We start from the raw sequence: 19103 nt of genomic DNA on the forward strand, positions 1-19103 counted from the left end.
TTACAACAATCAATACACTATATTAATTTAAAAAAAACACATTTTAATTAAACACGTTTATAAAAATGGTTTAAAAAACATTTTAAAAGTGTTTCAAAATCTATTTTAGGTAATTATCGAATACTTCATTTTTTTTTCTTTTCAAAATAACTTGTTTTCAAAATTAAACATTTGAAAAGTTAAACACACTCTTAAGCTATTAATTCTCATATTGTGTTGGTTTATGGCCTTGTTCGGATTGATTGAGAAATTTTTTTTTCAAAAATTCATTTTTATCAAAACAATTTTAGTAAAAATTATTAAAAGTATACTTTAAAAATTATTTTAAGTGGTTGCTAAATATATTAATTTTTTTAAATTATTTATTTTTTAAATTAAGCACTTTAAAGTATATTTCCAATATACTCTTATATGGTCTTTTGAATTTTATTCCAAAATTTGTTGGATAAAACTTACGATTATGTTAATTAAGCTCTTAAATTAGGATAAGTGAGTTAATTTACATAATTTATTAAAATTACTTCTGGAAATCATTTTTGCAACACTTTTTTAAATATTGGATTAATAAAGTTTATATGAACCATTTTTCAAATGAAAATGCGTTTAGAGAGCCTAAATTGATTCGATTTTTTAAAAATTGTGTTTGGAGTTTAGGAGGAAGGATAACGGCACGAGGGCGTTAAGGTTCCGTCAAATATAAATGCTACGTGTAATGACAGAATAATATCCATCGAACTCGTGGCGAGAGAAGATCACGTGGACCTAATGAATCATAATTGTGGACAAAAATGCCACACAACCACTTCCCACCTTATTTTTTTCCTTTTCTTTTTTAATTAAACAAAGAATAATAAGTTCATTTTGTTTTAATCATTTATTTGGAATATTTTAATCATTTTCAACGAATATTAGAATAGAGTTGGTTGTTAATTTGTAAAACAATATTGTTTTTAGTGAGTTTCTAACTACCGTTTCTTTCAATTAGTTTTTGAGAGGAAATTTTCAATATATATATATATATATATTAAAAATTAGTTAAAAAGATTTATTTTGATGGGTCTCACCATTTCCATACATATCTACATAACCCATAGTTTTCAGTGTTATTGTATTTATTCTACTGTGAAGTTTAGATTATTAAATGTGTGGATAAATATGTTTTCTCTAAGTATAAAAATATTTCTCATCTCAAGAAAAATGATCTTACCCTATGTATAAAGTTAGGGAGACATTTTCAAATATAAATGTTGGCAACAAAATTTTAAATAAATTTGTCAAGTTATATATCTCGAATCAAAATTTTAAAAGTTTGAATCTTTATGAAACTAAAAATTATTACTTATCGTTATATTTACTGTATGTGTCAACGACTAGGAGATTCGTGTTCTTAGTTCTCCACCTCTCTTATACTATAAAAGGAAAAAGAAAAAAGGAAAAACAAAGTAACCAAAATGGAAATAATGGTGTAGGCAATTTGTTTCTATACTTAGATACCTTAAACATAACGGAACGGCCGTTTATAAAGAAACCGGCGGTTTCGTAGAAAAAGCCCACAGGGTGTCCCTACCTTTGTAGTCCACGTCATAACTCCGATTCCGTTCACTGAGCCAACTCACTCTTCATCCCGTCCCGTCTTGTTCCGTTCCGTTCCGTTCTGTTTTTCCGCTATAAAACCAAGCTTCCTGTAATTCATTTCCTCGCTTTCTTCAACACAACACACTTTCGAGACTCTTCCTTTTCTTTATGCTCTTCAATTCACTTTTATTCCCTCTCCATTTGCGCCTTTCTTTGAACTCCAACTGAATCTTCTTCTCTTCTATCTGTTTGAATTTCCTTCGTTTCTTCTGTTGATCTGATTCTCCTTACTCTAAGGTATACTATTTCGTTCTTGCAGTCCGTTTTGCTGGTGTTATGCGTTTACGCGTTCGTTTACGCCTTTGTTTTGTGTGATTGATTTCATTTTGGATTCTGTTTGTTACGTTCATGTTTTTATTTACCTGTGTTCTTCCACTGATTGAGCTTCGTCTGTAGGTCGATGGAGCATTTTCAGAACGACGATCTTGCGTATATCGTGGATGATTATGAAGTCGATGATTTTGGCGACGGTCAATTTTTCTCTGATGACGAGTTCCATACTACTCAGAATACGGAGCACGTAGACTCCGACTTTGAGGACGACATCGATACAGTCAGTAATTGTTACTTCTCTGTCAATTTACCTTTTCTTCTGTCGTATTGATATCCGTTATGAATTGTTTTGGTTATTTTGATTTTATAGAGTACGCCGAGGACGGATACCTCTGCTTTGGATGTTAGGAATGGGAAAGATATCCAGGGAATACCTTGGGAGAGGTTCACCTTTACCAGGGATACCTATCGGGAAAATCGTTTGAGCCAGTACAAGAACTATGAGAGCCTGTCATGTTCTCGAGTGGAACTGGAAAAGGTGCCATTTCCTTCGTGAATTACTCAATTTTCATTACCCTGTAATTTCTGACGTATGTTATAGTTTCTTGTTTTTCTAAACAACGGTGTGTTGCTTAAGTAATTAGAGCTTCACGCAGAATCTTTTTGCTTGCAATTAGTAAATCCTACTTCAATTATGGAAAGAAGTGCTTGTTTTTTAATCTGTTCGTCGTTCACTCTGACAGGAATGCTTGCAAGTGGTGAAGGGGAATAATTTTTATGACTTCCAGTTCAATACGAGGCTTGTTAAATCGACAATTGTTCATTTTCAGGTACAGTCTTTATTAGAATCGTTTGATTGTTTCTTTCCAGCTCGTTTCATTCATACAATTTTTAAGATCCCGTTCAGTCCCCAAAGAACTAATTAGTTATAATAAAAGGCACGAATAGAACTCCTACATAAAAAGAAGCGGATTCACAACCTACACAGTTTAGGCTTAAAATTGCCAAAAGCAATATGTTATTGATCATCCTACCCATTTAGTTTCCCTAATTTTTAGTAATTTTCATTTACATTGAATGCATATTCCACTAATTTAATATTAGATTCATAGTACGTTTTTCATCACTATATACGATAGATGATTGGTTCTAGTTAGTTAGTCATCGTAGACCTAATTTCTTACGATCTATGCAATTGTACGAAGTCATATTTGCTGGAACGGCAATGTTTTTACTAAAAACCTGCACCTGATCAGGACGCCTTCTAGTTTTATAGTCTCTTGATCATAATTTTACAGCCATCATTAGCATTGTAGTTTTGCAGGTTTTGAAAATGTTATTATCCTTTATGGATGTGTTTATAAATGATTCTAGCTCTATGTCCTGATCATACGTTTTGAGGTATGAAGTCCAAAATTCTTTTTATATGACTCCATTTTACAACTTGTTCATTTGCGATGAATTAAATTACCCAATACTAACTAACTTTGAAAAGTCTTTCAGCTCCGTTCAGTGCTTGTTCAGGCATGCAATTGCTGATCTAATTTTTAGAATATGGATGCTTGGTTTACCTGTTAAGCTATCATTATGAATAACGGTGCCAACTTCTCTTACAATTATGTCATTTCAATTTGACCTCTGAAATTTTGAAATGCTGCTCTTGATGTACTGAGACTGGATACAATACTTTTCGTTATTTTATAGATATATGATCGATGCCTGCTTTCTCTTATAGTTTTGCATACCAACTCTTGGAGACTATATAATTTACTTTTAAAAGCTTATACCGAGGATGCAATCATCAATATGCGTCAGACATCATTTATACAATTAAAAATGTTGTGCTGCTAAATCTTGGATGTCTATGCATCGCTGCAATGGTATGTGTCAGATGACCTAGTACCTTTGATCATTGGGGTTACATCATACTAGGTGCAATAATTTTATTGTTACTTTTAATTTTCCTGGACATACCTTCTTGGTCTTCAGCTCCCTCTTACATACTTCTGGGACAAAGGACAACTTGGGAACCCCATGTTTATTTTATTTTCTTTTGATTTTTGTTGCAAGTACGTTTTCTCATCAGGGTGTTAAATACAACTTTATCACTTTAACCTATCTGTGGCATTTAGGAATGCTATTTCTGTTTATTTCAGCCTTTAAAGCAGACTGGAATCTGAGCAGCTGCCAGGACGTTTTTATATGGTACGATAGGAAAGTATATGAGCATTTAAGACACCTCTGTAGCAACCTGTAGTTCAAGTAGATTTTGGCCTTTTGAATGGCTAATTTAACTCCACTAATGAAATTTATTCCTGATAGTTACTAGATATTCATTAAATGCATTTGAGTTTTTATTAGTTGACTTTCTCGTGTGTTTTCTGTTATATTCTGTGTTCATGATTTTATTTGTTAGTTGAATTACACTTCTGATTGTTATATTTTTGAAAACTTGAACAATTATACTTATTCTTAAGTTGTAATGTGGACGCGGTCAAGAGATTCTTGTCAGTCAAACCTTTTATTTCTTTTATGTCCACAGTGTAGTCAGTAGTCTGCTGATGTGGGCATCCATTGTGGAACTTAGTTCTTTGCGTATCTTGTTTGCCCTGCATTTCGATAGCCTTATTAACTTGAGGTCCTGGTTCAATTTTCCTCTACAGTGTGTAAAGTCTAATAATTTTAAATATCTAAACCACCTCTCCTTCAGTGAAAAACTCTCCATCTCGAGTGTCCTCATTGCCTTCTTCCTCGTTCAAATTTTTTTTTTATCTTCTGAGCATTCATATTTGTTCATGCACCTAAATCACATCATTGAAGGCATAACCTTTCAACGTCTCGTGGCGGTAGCTAATTTTACTTCTCGATTTGGTTATGTGCCCGTTATTTAATTCAAGGGGCACCTTATAATGCATTCCTGAAGCCAAATTGAAATCACTGCATCTGCATGTTGTGTGTCAAGTGTATGAGACAGTGACGAGCGAGATTGTGAAATAGGAGAGAGAGAACAGTTTATGAATTTATGGTCGTGATTTAAAATTTTTTTAATGTTGTCATCTAATGACAGTAACTGACTAGTTTGTTCCTACCTTGCAGCTAAGGAATCTCTTGTGGGCAACTTCTAAGCATGATGTTTACCTTATGCAAAACTACTCAGTAATGCACTGGTCTTCATTGCTTCGGAGAGGCAAAGAAGTACTCAATGTGGCTAAACAAATTGTTCCCACTATGGTATGTGTTCATTGTGCTGGCCTAGGGTGCTTAAAGTTTTGCTTTGATTAAGTTACTTATAATGGGTTCATCTTGATCTCTTGAACAGAAATGCCCTGGAGTCTCGTCCCAGTCATTGTCCAGAGTGCAGATAAGTACAATGACGGTTAAGGAGAATTTAATCGTGGCTGGTGGTTTTCAAGGGGAACTAATTTGCAAGGTGTGGAGATTTTTATAAGCCATCTACTTATCAATTGGGATTCCAATATCTAATTCGCTTTTCCCCTCATGGTGCAGTACTTGGATCATCCTGGAGTTGCATTTTGCACCAAAATGACAACAGAAGAAAATGCAATAACAAACGCTGTCGATATATTTCATAATGCAAAGTAAGTTTCATCCCATCAATGGGGTAAAGGAGTTCCACCTTTTCATTGCCTCAGGGCATACGACCTTATGATGACCTTTTCTTTTCAGTGGCGCATTCAGGGTCGTCACAGCAAATAATGATGCGAAAGTTAGGATTTATGATGCCAAGACTTTCACTTGCCTCAGCGGCTTCACGTTCGACTGGTCCGTAAATGTAAGTGATGCAAACTCAACATTTCATTTCTCATATTCTGATTGTTTTCTTTTCCTTTTCTTAAATTTGGCACTTGTTTCTATAGAACACCTCTGTTAGTCCAGATGGAAAGATGCTTGCAGTACTTGGAGACAGCACAGAGTGTCTGCTTGCAGATGCCAACTCTGGCAAAGTAAGTATCCAGCCAAACTTTTCTACCCATGCGTAGTTGCACGCTCTTATCTCGGATGTCATTAAATTCATAAATGTTGATGATATTCCGTTGCAAAAATAGGTGATCGAGAGCCTAAAAGGGCACTTGGATTACTCGTTTGCTTCTGCGTGGCACCCTGATGGACGCATTTTAGCGACTGGGAACCAAGATACCACCTGCAGGCTGTGGGACATAAGGAATACGTCCAAGTCCCTAGCTGTGCTCAAGGGAAGAATGGGAGCAATCAGATGTGTGAAATTCAGCTCTGACGGTAAATTCCTGTCAACGGCAGAGCCTGCAGATTTCGTCCACATCTATGAAAGTCGCAGAGGTTATGAACAAGCACAGGAAATTGATCTGTTTGGTGAAATTGCTGGCATATCCTTTAGTCCCGACACGGAAGCTCTATTTGTTGGCATCGCGGATCGAACCTATGGCAGTGTATTAGAATTCAACAAACGACATCATAATAAGTACATAGATTCCATTTTCTAGACAATGACGAGTGGTTAAAAAATGGTTCAAAATGAAGCAAGAAGCAGCGGCAAGAATGGTGATGGGATTTGTATATAAGAAGAATATGTATTTGGGTTGTTCCAGTTATGTTAGTGTATTGAAGTATCGGAAGATTTGGAGGGGTCATATATGTAATTGTATTTGGTTTTTGTAGCTCATCAATGTCCTAAGAAAGAGTCAAAAGAAAAGAGGTCTGCCTGAAGTTATTCCCTTTTAGTAAATACTTTGGGTGTGCTGTTGGAGTTCGTCGCGTTTTGACCTCGTTTCTTTTGTTACCGTCTTCGTTATGTTGGGCGTTGGAATGAATATGGTCAGTCCATTTTGAACAGATTGATTCAATTCATTTCTTATATATATTTAAATATTGTATAGATTATTTTCAAGTGGTCTTTTCCTTTCTCTTCTTGTATGGATTATTTACATCCTTTTTGTTTGAGACTTCTTAGTAACTGAATAAGTAGCCAAACTCAAAGCCCCGTAAATGATTTGAAGTAGAAGTTACATAATTTTCCTTCAGCAGTTTCAAAGGTTTTGTTTCTAAGTTCAGATGGAGATTTGAAATATGAATTCCAAAGGTTGAACACAATTTGAAAATTTAGATGATGTAATATTAAATTGATCTTCTGGATATTTATAATTTACTTATGAACTGGTAGTTAATTATGATAAATTGTCAGAAAGATTTAATGATTTTTAGTTACAAAGACTCGAGTGGTTGAAAATTGTTTAGGCGTCTCATATTGAAAACGTTGGGAGTAAGCGTTCAATACTTAGCTCAGTTAAAGACGGGATTTGGAACCTTGGTTTTGAAAGGTTCGGATTAAAGCTGTAGGCCAAGCAATCTCAAATAGTCAAATTATACAATGATTAGTGATCTTATTGTGTAATGAAATGAATGCTATGTATGTAACTTTCGGTGGGGGTTTGTTTGGTAGTCATAGGAAGATCCATTGGTGGAAGTAGAAGAAAATGTTTATCTTATTAGGTGGTATGAGTTTTCAAATTATACTTGAAGATTTTCAATGACGCCTTTCCTGCCAACAACACATGAAACTTTTTTTTACTACGCATCCAAGGTATCAACTTTATATAAACTGTTACAAAAGTTAGGTTGAAGTATTAGAAAAAAAAAAAATCAAATAATACTCGTAAAAACTTTTATACACATACGAATATTATAGAATATAAACATAACTTTATATGGATCAAGTCACTAGTTTAGTAATAGATTCTTGTACATCTAAATTTGTCTATAATATGTTTGTTTTGTAATAGATTTTTCAACATTCAATTCTGAATTTAATAAGTCTTCAATCTCTTCAAGATTCTAAAAAATATCCACAATATATTTCGTATAACTTCTAACTAGACAAAAGAACAATAATTTGGGAAATTGTATTGTCTAGCAATATTTGACCCTATATTAGCATCCATGTCATTAAAATGTGAAATATTGCAAATATGGAAAAATATATTTACAATAATATATATTGTTAAAAAGTAGTTTATTTTAGGGACATTTGTAAATATAGACATTAGACCCAAAGTATTAGCAGATATAACATAATGTAAAAAAAATTGTAAATATGACCAAATTTAAATAGTCTATCAGTGATAGACCATATTATTGGTAGGAGTCTATCAGTGATAGACCATATCACTGGTAAGAGTCTATCAACGATAGAAGTCTATCGCTGATAGACTTGTCTATATTTGCAATTTTTTTAAATGATGTTATACACTTAGTTATTATTCCTAAAAATGCTACCGATTGCAATTACCCTTTATTTTATTTTCTAATACTCCGAAAGTATCCTCATCTTCTTAAATCAAAGTACACGTTTTTTTCTTCATTATTTAAAACAAGGAAACTGTGCTCTATGTCACAATCGCACTCTTATAAGGGTCTTGAGGCAATTGTGCGACACTTGTTCTCACCCTCGAACAAGTCAATCAATCCAAATCCGAATAGCTGATAGCACAATGGGCGTTTCTCACAACCTTCATCCCCATTCTTGAGAAAATATTTTAGAAAACGGGTTTAGAGGAAAAGGTTTTCACAAACATTTAAAAGCATGATTAAGCAATGAACATTAGTCAAACAACTAGGAAGCAATAAGCAACAACAAGGCTTTATAGCATACAACTCACTGGTATGAGGATATGAGGATTAGTCTTACCCCTATATAGTGCATTTGAGCAATTTTGTGACTGTCACTCTTGCATATAGACATAGGCGAGCGGTCACTTACAACAAGATGAACTAATAAAGTAAACTAACTTACAGAATGAAACACATAAGATGAAAGCATGATAAAAAGGGGTTGAGATGAGCATGCAGCCATGGGCAACATGCCATGGACAAGCATGACCGTGACATTCTCCCCTACTTAATTGGTTGACGTCCTCGTCAACCGACTCTACCCGAACTCAGTGATCGTTAGAGCAACATTCTTCAGGTCTTCTGTGCGCTCCCAATTGATTTCTTCGTCAGGAAGGTCCTTACATTTCACCAAGAATTCTGTCAGTTCTCGTCTTGGTCTTCCAATACGATGTGTACATTTGTCCAGAATCTGCTCGACTTCCTTCTCAGTTGAATTCTTCATCACGACGGGTGGATGCGTCATCATGTTACGTTGCTCATCATCGGGATCGGGGTGATAGGGATTCAATTTACTCACGTGGATGACAGGGTGGATCTCATCCACGAGGGTAATTGAACTTATATGAGGTTTTCTCGACTTTCTCAATCACCTCAACTGGTCCTTCATATTTTCGTACGAGGTGTTGGTCTCTCTGACCTTGAAAATAGAATTTTTCTGGTCACAGCTTGATCAGAACTTTGTCCCCAGCTTGGAACTCGAGGGGCCTGCGCTTCTTATCAGCCCACTTTTTCATTCTCCTTGATGCTTTCTCTAAATAGACACGTGCTATCTCGGAGGTTTGGCTCCACTCTTTGATAAAGTTATGCACCTGAGGGATTTTGCCCGCATAGGGGTGATCCATCAAGTGTGGCATGAGTGCCTGTCTTCCATACACTATCTCGAAGGGCGTCTTTTTGGTTGAGGAGCTTTGTTGACTGTTAAAACTGAATTGAGCAACATCTAACAACTGAACCCAGTTCTTTTGTCTGGCATCGATGAAATGATGCAGATATTCTTCAAGCATGCTATTAAAGCATTCGGTCTGGTCCTTTATTTGAGGATGGTAACTGGAAGAAATATTCAACGTAGATCCCAATATCTTAAACTGAAGGAATTCTTAACGAAGAGCATCCATGAGCGCGTTCGGATCTTTCCGATTTCATTGTGACTAGAATACAATGCATACATTTTATCAAACAGTTATGCACTTTACACTAATTAACGACATGCTTTGAACACTAAAATACAAGGGAAAGAGTTCTCATACCAGTTGAAGACCCTCTTCAAGCTTTGAACTCAGACGCAATGGAAGACCTAGAACTCTAACTCCCAGCAAATAAGTCGGCTGTAGCAGCACGATCGTCTACACAAATGGAAGCAACATTAACAGTCACGAACGAGTGAACAGCAGCGGGGACAACACCACCAAATGGAGCCCTTGGTATTTTCGGAGTGAGAATCCAAAGTGTGGTCTTTGGTGAATTTGGTAGAGGTTGAACAAGGATAAATCGTGTAGACGATAAGCAAGTAGGAAAGAAAAAGAGCTATCGTATAACTATGTGCTTATCGTTTAGAAGAAGTTACACGATCGTGTAGGTTTTACTAAACGACCGTTTAATAAATGGTAGACGATCGTTTAGAAAACGCGGCACACTATGCGATCGTTTACTTTTAGGAAAGCTAAGCGATCGTTTAGGCGATGAGCGACTATCATATAGGCTCTCAAGCTATGCGATCGTTACGTTTTCACACCGATTGCAATCTTTTCAAACTCTTTACAAAATGAAACAAATTTTCATTTTATTCTTCGGTTACAATAACCGACTTCAGATTCTCCCACTAACACGCGTCCGAAAGAAGTTTTAGGCCAATTATCATATAATTAACCAATTTAATAATTAATGAATATAATCATATTATATTCTTACCCTATAGTTTGATATCACATATCTATTATAGTAATATCTCCTCCACATGATTTAAATCATATTTATATCTAAATTCCTCCAAAATAATGTATCTCATACATTTAGTCAATTATATCATATATAATCAACCAGTTTAATTATATCATATATAACCGAACCCCCTCTTGTCAATTTGAACAATTCAAAATGCCCGAATACTGATTCTCGACTTTATTCAAGCTATCCAGAGGACCTAATGGACCTGTGGCTCGAAGCTCCAACGGTAAGTGAATAGTTAACTAAACTCTTTAGCCACGAGATCCACTATCCGTTAACTGTCAGGCATTCCACTAAAGACCAACAACTGAACTCTTCTTACCACAGATATATTTCTGTGTTCATCGGATATAATCAATCATGGACCTTTCACATATGCTCGTAAGTACAGTTGGACCAATTTACCATTTTGCCCCTGTAGTTACATCTCACTTCTTAAGTACCACTGATTCCTCTAATGAACAATACAACATAGTCCAACTATGTGTGAACACCTCTCGGACCAAGAGAAGGTGTGTGGCGCCACATCGTTCAAGCCTTAGAATCAACCCTTAAGGGAGCTATCTATCTACTTACCCCTACTTCGAGGAATGGGTGAATTCCATCTTGTGTAGCTGAGTTCCCAGCTCCCAAATTAGACGAATCCCTAAAATGGTAGGTTTGAATCGGCGACCTGACCACTCACACCCATACAAATCAAAGAACCGCCCTCAATGGCAGGAATTCCCAACTCACTTAGAATTGAGGTCATGTTACCTATGGCCATCCTAGTAAAGTGAAGTCTCTGTCATGAACGGTGTCATATAACGAGATGTTAACATTTCGTGGTCAGGTTTTATACAAACTCTTTGTATAGGATGCTTCCACTTGCATGTCCCCTACACGAATGATCAGGATCAGACCATATATGACAAGTCACAACACTTGTGACTATTCCACAAAGTGGGCCACATCCGTAGCGTTACCAGGATAAGGTTTCCCTCCTATATCCATATACTATAGACCATTTTGGTTATCACTCAAAACATGATCCACTTGTATGTCACCACATACATGCTTAAGTTACATACAGATAACCTGAGATTTTATGTTTATTGGTTTGTGGTAAAGCAAATAAAACATGCAACTGAGCAAAAAAAAAAAAAAAAAAAAAGATGTGAAGTAAATATCATATATTATACAACACAAGCGTTTGTACAAATTGTTTACAAACTATAGGACACGAGACTTTAGGGCATCAACCCCAACAATCTCCCATTTGTCCTAAAGCGAAGTGAGGTGTAAAAAACTAGTACAAAACAATAAACTAGGGCATAAAAGGCCAGTACAAAAAAATTTTCCACTTGCCCTAGTTCAGCCGCGGGCGATCCTGTAGACCCATGCTCTGTAGGTGACCCTCAAACACTGTAGCCGTGAGAGCCTTCATAAACGGGTCAGTAATGTTGTGCTTTGAAGCGATCTTCGTGACGATCACGTCTTCTCGATGCACTATCTCGCAAATCAGATGATACTTCTGCTCTATGTGTTTGCCGCGCCTGTGACTCCTCGGCTCCTTGGAGTTTGTCACTGCCCCATTATTATCACAATATAGGGTAATGGGCCTAGACTTATCTGGAACAACTTCTAATTCTGTCCAAAACTTCTTGAGCCAGACGACCTCCTTAGCAGCTTCATAAGCCGCTACGTACTCCGCCTCCATAGTGGAGTCGGCGATGCACCCCTGCTTAGTGCTTCGCCACACTACAACTCCTCCGTTAAGAGTAAAGAATGACCTTGATGTGGACTTGCGAGAGTCCTTATTGTTGGGGTTGATGCCTTAAAGTCTCATGTCCTATAGTTTGTAAACAATTTGTACGGACGCTTGTGTTGTATAATATATTATATTTACTTCACATCTTGTTTTTTGCTCAGTTATGTGTTTTATTTGCTTTACCACAAACCAATAAACATAAAATCCTTGGTTATCTGTATGTAACTTAAGCATGTATGTGGTCACATACAAGTGGATAGTGTCTTGAGAGATAACCAAAATGGTATATAGTATATGGATATAGGAGGGAAACCTTATACTTGTAACACTACGGATGCGGTTCGCTTTGTGGAATGGTCACAAATGTTGTGAATTTTCACAGATGGTCTGATCCTGATCATTCGTGTAGGGGGCATGTGAGGAGGGTGTCCTATACAAAGAGTTTGTATAAGTCTTAACCACAAAGTGTTAACGTCTCGTTATATAACACTGTTCATGACAGAGACTTCACTTAACTAGGATGACCATAGGTAACATGATTTCAATCCTGAGTGAGTTGGGAACTCCTGCCATTAAGGGCGGTCCTTTGATTTGTATGGGTGCGAGCGGCCAGGTCGCCGATTCAAACCTACCATTTTGGGGATTTGTCTGATTTGAGAGCTGGGAACTCAGCTACAAAAGATGGAATTCACTCCTTCCTCGAGGTAGGGGTAAGTAGATAGATAGCTCCCTTAAGGGCTGATTCCAAGGCTTGAACGATGTGGCGCCACACACCTTCTCTTGGCCCGAGAGGTGTTCACACATAGTTGGAATATGTTGTATTATTCATTAGAGGAATCAGTGGTACTTAAGGAGTGAGATGTAACTACAGGGGCAAAATGGTAAATTGGCCCAGCTGTACTTACGAGCATCTGTGAAGGGTCATCGTACTCATGTTTGGTTATATCCAATGGAGACAGAAATATATTTATGGGAAGAAGAGTTCAGCTGCTGGTCTTTAGTGGAATGCCTGACAGTTAACGGATGGTAGATCTCGTGGCTAAAGAGTTTAGTCAGTTATTCACGTATCGTTGGAGCTTCGAGCCACAGGTCCATTAGGTCCCCTAGGTAGCTTGGATAAAGTCGAGAATCAGTGTTTGGGTCTGTTTGAAATGTTCAAATTGACAAGAGGGAGTTTGATTATATATGATATAATTGAACGGGTTAATTATATATGATATAATTGACTAAATGTATGAGATACATTATTATAGAGGAAATTAAATATAAATATGATTTATATCAAGTAGAGGAGAAATTACTATAGTAGATATGTGATATCAAACTATAGGGTAAGAATATAATATGATTATATTTATTAATTATTAAATTGGTTAATTACATGATAATTGATCTAAAATTTCTCTCGGACGTGCGTTAGTGGGAGCAACCGCATTCGATTATGGTAACCAATGAATAAAATGAAAATTTGTTTTATTTTGCAAGGGTTCGAAAAAATTGGCATCGGTGTGGAAACATAAACGATCGCATGGTCGAGAGCCTATACAATAGTCTCTCAATGCCTAAACGATCGCACACTAGTCCCTAAACGATTACTTAGCTTTCCTAAACGATCACATAGTGTGCTGTGTTTTCTAAACGATCGTCTACCTTTTACTAAACGATCGCTTAGTAAAACCTACACGATTGTGTAGCTTCTTCTAAACGATAAGCACTCAGCTATGCGATAACTTTTTTCTCTCCCACTTGCTTATCGCCTCGATTAGTTCTTTCTCCAACCTCTACCAAACTCATCAAAGACCACTCTTTGGATTCTCACTCCGAGAATACCAAGGGCTCCATTTTGGTAGTGTCATCCTCATTGCTGTTCACTTGTTCGTGATCGTTCGTGCTGCTACAGTCGACTTGATTGTTGGGCGATAAAGTTCGCGTAGAGATCTTCCGCTACATTTGAGTTCCAAAGCTTGAAGAGGGTCATCAACTGGTATGAGAACTCTTTTCCTTGTTTTTAAGTGTTCAAAGCATGCCTTTAATTAGTGTGAATTGGCATAAATGTATGTTAGAATGTATATGTTGTATTTCGGTCATAATGAAATCGAAAAGATCCGAATGCGCTTATAGATGCTCTTCGTCAAGAGATCCTTCACTTATCAATCTGAAAGTCAGAATCTGTGTATCTAGTAAGGATCAAATCCCTAGAACCATACACGAGCATGTAGTTCCTCGTTCTCCGAAGATACTTGAGGATGTATTTCACTGTGGTCCAGTGACCCTGGACGAGTACAGAGCATCGCGTACATCAAACTACCAACGACAGATGCATATGGGACTCATCTCATTTTCTCAACCTCTTGAGGCATCTTAGGACACATGTCCTTAGACAAAGTGACTTCATGCCTGAACAGTAGTAGGCACCTCTTGGAGTCCTGCATCGAGTACTTGAGCAACATCTTATCAATGTATGATGCCTGAGACAGTGCTAGCACTTTGTTATTACGTTCTCGAAAGATCTATATACCTAGAACAAACTGAGCCTTTACCAAATCTTTCATTTGGAATTGAGTCGCTAGCCAGTTTTTAATTGCAGTTAGTAGACCTACATCATTCCCCATGAGTAGTATATCATCTACATACAATAATAAGAAGACTACTGAAGCGTTGATGATCTTCTTGTAGACACAAGGTTCATCAACGTTTTGGTCAAAGCCATGCGATTTGATTGCAGTATCAAATCGTATATTCCAAGATCGAAACGCCTGTTTCAGCCCGTAAATGGACCGATTCAACTTGCAAACCTTTTGCTCTTGACCTTGGGCTATGAATCCCTTGGATTGCACCACATAAATGGTCTCCTTAAGATTGCCATTCAGAAAGACCATCTTGACGTCCATTTGCCAAATCTCATAATTATAATAAGCTGCAATGGACAGGAGGATGCGAATCGACTTTAACATGGCAACAGGTGAGAAAGTCTCCTCATAGTCGGCTCCCTCTATCTTGGTATAACCCTTTGCCACAAGTTGAGCCTTAAGGTCTGTACCTTTCCATCAGCACCTCGTTTGCGCTTGTAGATCCATTTACAACCTATAGGTCCTACCCCATCGAGTTGATCTACAAGATCCCATACTGAGTTGAAGTACATCGACTCGATCTCAAGACCCATGGCCTTAACCCATTCATCTCGGTCAACATCCTCCATTGCCTTTTGATAAGATAACAGATCCCCAACGTCGCCATCTGCTACCATAGCAAGGATTTTCGTGAAACCCAGATAGCGAACGAGCAGGTTCGTAACCCTTCCACTACGTCGAGGTTCCCTCAACTTTTGAGGTGGAATCGACCTATTAGATGAACTCCCATTAACAACTCTTGCTGATGTAGCAGGCTCTTCTTAACTCTTGTTAAAGTTTCAGTAGTTTCATTGGAAAGCTCACGCAACAAGACTTTACTTCGTGGACTGTACTCTCTTATATGATCTTCCTCCAAGAAAGTAGCGTTCGTGGAAACAAACACCCTATTTTCCATCAGATCATAAAAATAACCCCCTCGTGTACCTTTAGGATAGCCTACAAATAGGCATAACCTCGACCGTGGTTCCAACTTCTTGGGATTAGCCTCAAGCACATGTGCAGGGTAACCTCAAATGTGGAAGTGACGTAAACTAGCTTTACGCCCGTTCCACAACTCTAGAGGTGTTCTCGCAATACTTTTGGAGGGAACACAGTTGAGTATGTATACCACAGTTTCCACTAGGAAACCCTAAAATGAGTCCAGTATGGAAGCGTAACTCATCATCGAGCGAACCATGTCCAACAAGGTCTTATTTCTCCTCTCCGCTACATCATTTTGCTGAGGTGTACCTGGTGCTGACAGTTGGGAAACGATTCTATGTTCTATCAAATAGTCTTGGAATGTTGAGTCCAAAAAATCTCCACCTCTATCCGATCGAAGTGTTTTAATCCGTGTATCCAATGCATTTTCAACTTCAGCCTTGAACTCTTTGAACTTTTCAAAGGATTCAGACTTCCGTTGCATAAGATAAACATATCCGTACCTGGAGTAATCATCAGTAAAACTGATAAAATACTCACAGCCACCTCGGGCTCGCACATTCATAGGACTACAAAGGTTAGAATGCACTTGAGGCTCCTTGGCTCTATAACCTTTTCCAGTAAAAGGTCGTTTAGTCATCTTACCTTCAAGGCAAGAATCGCACACTGGTAAAGAATTTTCTTCTAACTCACCTAGAAGTCCATTCTTCACCAATCTCTCAATCTGATTGAGATTGATGTGCCCTAAACGTAGATGCCAAAGATGGGCATTTTCTTTTGGAGAAATAGTCAGCGTTTTGTTTGAGTTACGCCAATTTTAAACAATTTTGTGTTATGGAGGGAATTAATGGCTAACGACCTTAGCATATATAAATTAGATTCCAGATTTTTTGTACAAATAATAACGCCATCTATATGAATAAACGCTTTATCCACATTAAAAAGAGATAGTGTATTTACATTGCAATAAACACTTTACAAAAATTAGGTTCCTCTTAAATTCAGGAACAATATATACATCATTCAAAACTAGAAACCTATTCTGTAAAGCTAACTGGAGCCCTCCCACTGCCACAGCTGAGACGAATGCCCAGTGCCTACTCGCATCATCATCTCACCAGCCTCGTGCTGTCGCCAGGATCTAATTCCCTAAAAAGAAAAACAAACGTGGTTAGTAGCGTCCGAATCAATTATCTAGGTAGAATCATTATTCTCCACTAAAAAAGTTTCAAGTACAAGTAAATCATATTTACCTTTATCTGCCTTGGCCTTTGCCTTGGCTGTTTTCTTCTCTTTTAGATAACAAGGACAATTCCTCTTCTAGTGTCTATCTTGGTTGCAGTGGAAACACTTTCCCTTTCTAACCAGTGGACGCCTCCTTGAGGCGACATGCGGTGGGTTAGTAAGCGCCTTCCCTTTTCCCTTACCACTCTTCTTCTTCTTCCCCTTTGCATAGTTAGAAGTAGAAGGTGCAGACTTTGTTCCTGTGGTTGAATCTCTATGGAACATCCTGGAGGTGAAGCAACATTTGCCTCACCCTTCTTCCTTTCCTTAATTTTCAGTAAAGATTGGTAGGTCTGCAACTCGTTGAGGAGAGTTATAAGGTTATATTTCACTTTGTTAAGAATCACATTGCTAACAAAGTGCAGGAAGCTCTCCGGAAATGAATGCAGGATTATGCTAACCTGGCTGCCCTCATCGATGGTAGACCCATTCAACTCTGCCACATTAAAGTGGACCATCATGTTAAGCACATGTTCATAAACAGAGGTGCCTTCTTCCATTTTGAAGTTGAATATATATTTAAGAGCCTCATGCATAAGCTGTTTAGACGGTTGTCCAAACATCCCCCGCAGGGACTCCATGATCTCATGCGCTGAGACCATGGGCTCATGTTTCTTGGCCAAGACTTCAGAAAGATTTGCCAAGGTGTAGGCTCAGGCTTTTTCATTCGCCCGTGTCCATCGCTCGTATGCCTCCAGAACATTTCGAGCGGCAGTTGGAGCTGGAATAGGAGGACAGGCCTCTGTAAGAGCGAACACAAGATCCTCGATGATAAGGATCGTCGTGATCATATGTTTCCATGTCAGAAAATTGCCGCCAGTTAATTTTTTGGCGCTTAGCAAAGCTAACGTGGCTATTTCCATTTTGAAAAATTTGTTGCTAAAAATACGAAAAAACCACATTAAACCAATCAGTTTTGCAAAACAGTTTCAAGTACCCTAAGTGAAAAACTTCTATTTTGCAATGATGCCTCAGTGAGGCAGGACAAATGTCATCGGTAGGGTGATCAAATGCCCCTTCACTGGGATGAGACATTCTCAACTATTAGGTAGAATCAACTTTTGGAATTGAACCTAACAACGACCATTTTTCGATCCAGAATTATTAACCTTTAACTATTCCGCGTAAGTGTGACCCCTCGCTTTCGATGCCAGAGTCCCACCCTAATGAGCTCATCGTAGGGAAGAAATAGATTAGGATAAGAGACTAAGTTATCTTATCCTCTTACAGGAGATCAAATAAAGAAATGCGCAATACTGCCATTCTTTAGGGGGATAATCCCAGGGTGCCTCGAAGCGATGCGCAGTAACTTTATTCAACCCAACGAGGGAGACCGAGGGATATGCTATCGCACTTTCCGCTCCCACTTACTACGAACACTCTCTCCATCTACCTTGATATTGACCTACCCAAATACCATTTGTTAGAGGGACATGCCAAAGGTGCCTCGAGGCCGAGGGTAGATCTCACGGTGTGAACTATTTGGGAGAAACGTGAAAGGTTTAAGTGAAGCACCTTATGCCTCAAGTACCTCCCACTGAATGTTCTACCTAGGGGTTCATTAACCTTCACAATCCGACTACTGATTTTAGTCTATATCATCTTTTTAAAACTCTGCTCATAAACAACATTTGTCTATGAAAAATGAACAAGTTCAAGTAGTCACATTTAAACACTTTAATGGACTGTTCTTAACTTGCATGCATGCATCAAATCTATCTAATTCACTTTTTCAGGTAAGTTTCCAGGTAGGGGTGTTATGTTTCCGTCAACTTAAATATCCCAGCCTAGATAGAACCCGCCTTAGACAAAAGGTCCCTTATAGATAGATAGATTTGCTACACTTTAACCTTTTATTAGCCAATTTAATCCTATTAAACTGATGAAAAAGATTAAAGCCTTAGGGTTGCTAATCATATTAGAACCGATCTTAGGTCTATGTGATCCAAGTTTTAAACATTTTAAAACCATGAATTAAACCTAAGTGAGCATGCATGTCT

At 37.7% G+C, this 19103-nt stretch overlaps 1 protein-coding gene across 4 annotated transcripts; it reads left to right on the plus strand.

Annotated features, from left to right (window-relative positions):
• Positions 1-1614: 1614 nt before the first annotated feature.
• LOC120075291 (putative WD repeat-containing protein C2A9.03) lies at positions 1615-6793 on the plus strand. 4 transcript variants are annotated; one of them, XM_039028515.2, is made up of 10 exons: positions 1615-1872; positions 2032-2188; positions 2279-2446; positions 2652-2738; positions 5005-5139; positions 5228-5338; positions 5416-5507; positions 5596-5701; positions 5787-5873; positions 5976-6793. In XM_039028515.2, exons 2-10 carry the CDS (start codon positions 2036-2038, stop codon positions 6387-6389), a joined length of 1353 nt encoding a protein of 450 aa, XP_038884443.1. In that variant the 5' UTR covers positions 1615-1872; positions 2032-2035; the 3' UTR covers positions 6390-6793. The 4 variants fall into 4 exon arrangements, with proteins under 4 accessions (XP_038884443.1, XP_038884449.1, XP_038884444.1 ...); XM_039028521.2 differs by lacking the exons at positions 1615-1872; positions 2032-2188; positions 2279-2446 and adding an exon at positions 4065-4113 and having other exon boundaries at positions 2647-2738; XM_039028517.2 differs by lacking the exons at positions 1615-1872; positions 2032-2188; positions 2279-2446; positions 2652-2738 and adding exons at positions 3757-3788; positions 4065-4113.
• The last annotated feature ends 12310 nt before the right edge of the window (positions 6794-19103 follow it).

The sequence above is a fragment of the Benincasa hispida genome, chromosome 4, assembly GCF_027475165.1.
Source record: "Benincasa hispida cultivar pf3 chromosome 4, pf3_genome.v1.1, whole genome shotgun sequence".
Lineage (NCBI taxonomy): Eukaryota > Viridiplantae > Streptophyta > Magnoliopsida > Cucurbitales > Cucurbitaceae > Benincasa > Benincasa hispida.

Coding starts and splice junctions, on each gene's coding strand:
- LOC120075291 (XM_039028515.2), top strand. CDS start 2,036: ATGGAGCATTTTCAGAACGACGATCTTGCGTATATCGTGGATGATTAT. Junction 2,189..2,278: donor TTGAGGACGACATCGATACA/GTCAGTAATTGT, acceptor TTGATTTTATAG/AGTACGCCGAGGACGGATAC. Junction 5,508..5,595: donor GATATATTTCATAATGCAAA/GTAAGTTTCATC, acceptor TTTTCTTTTCAG/TGGCGCATTCAGGGTCGTCA.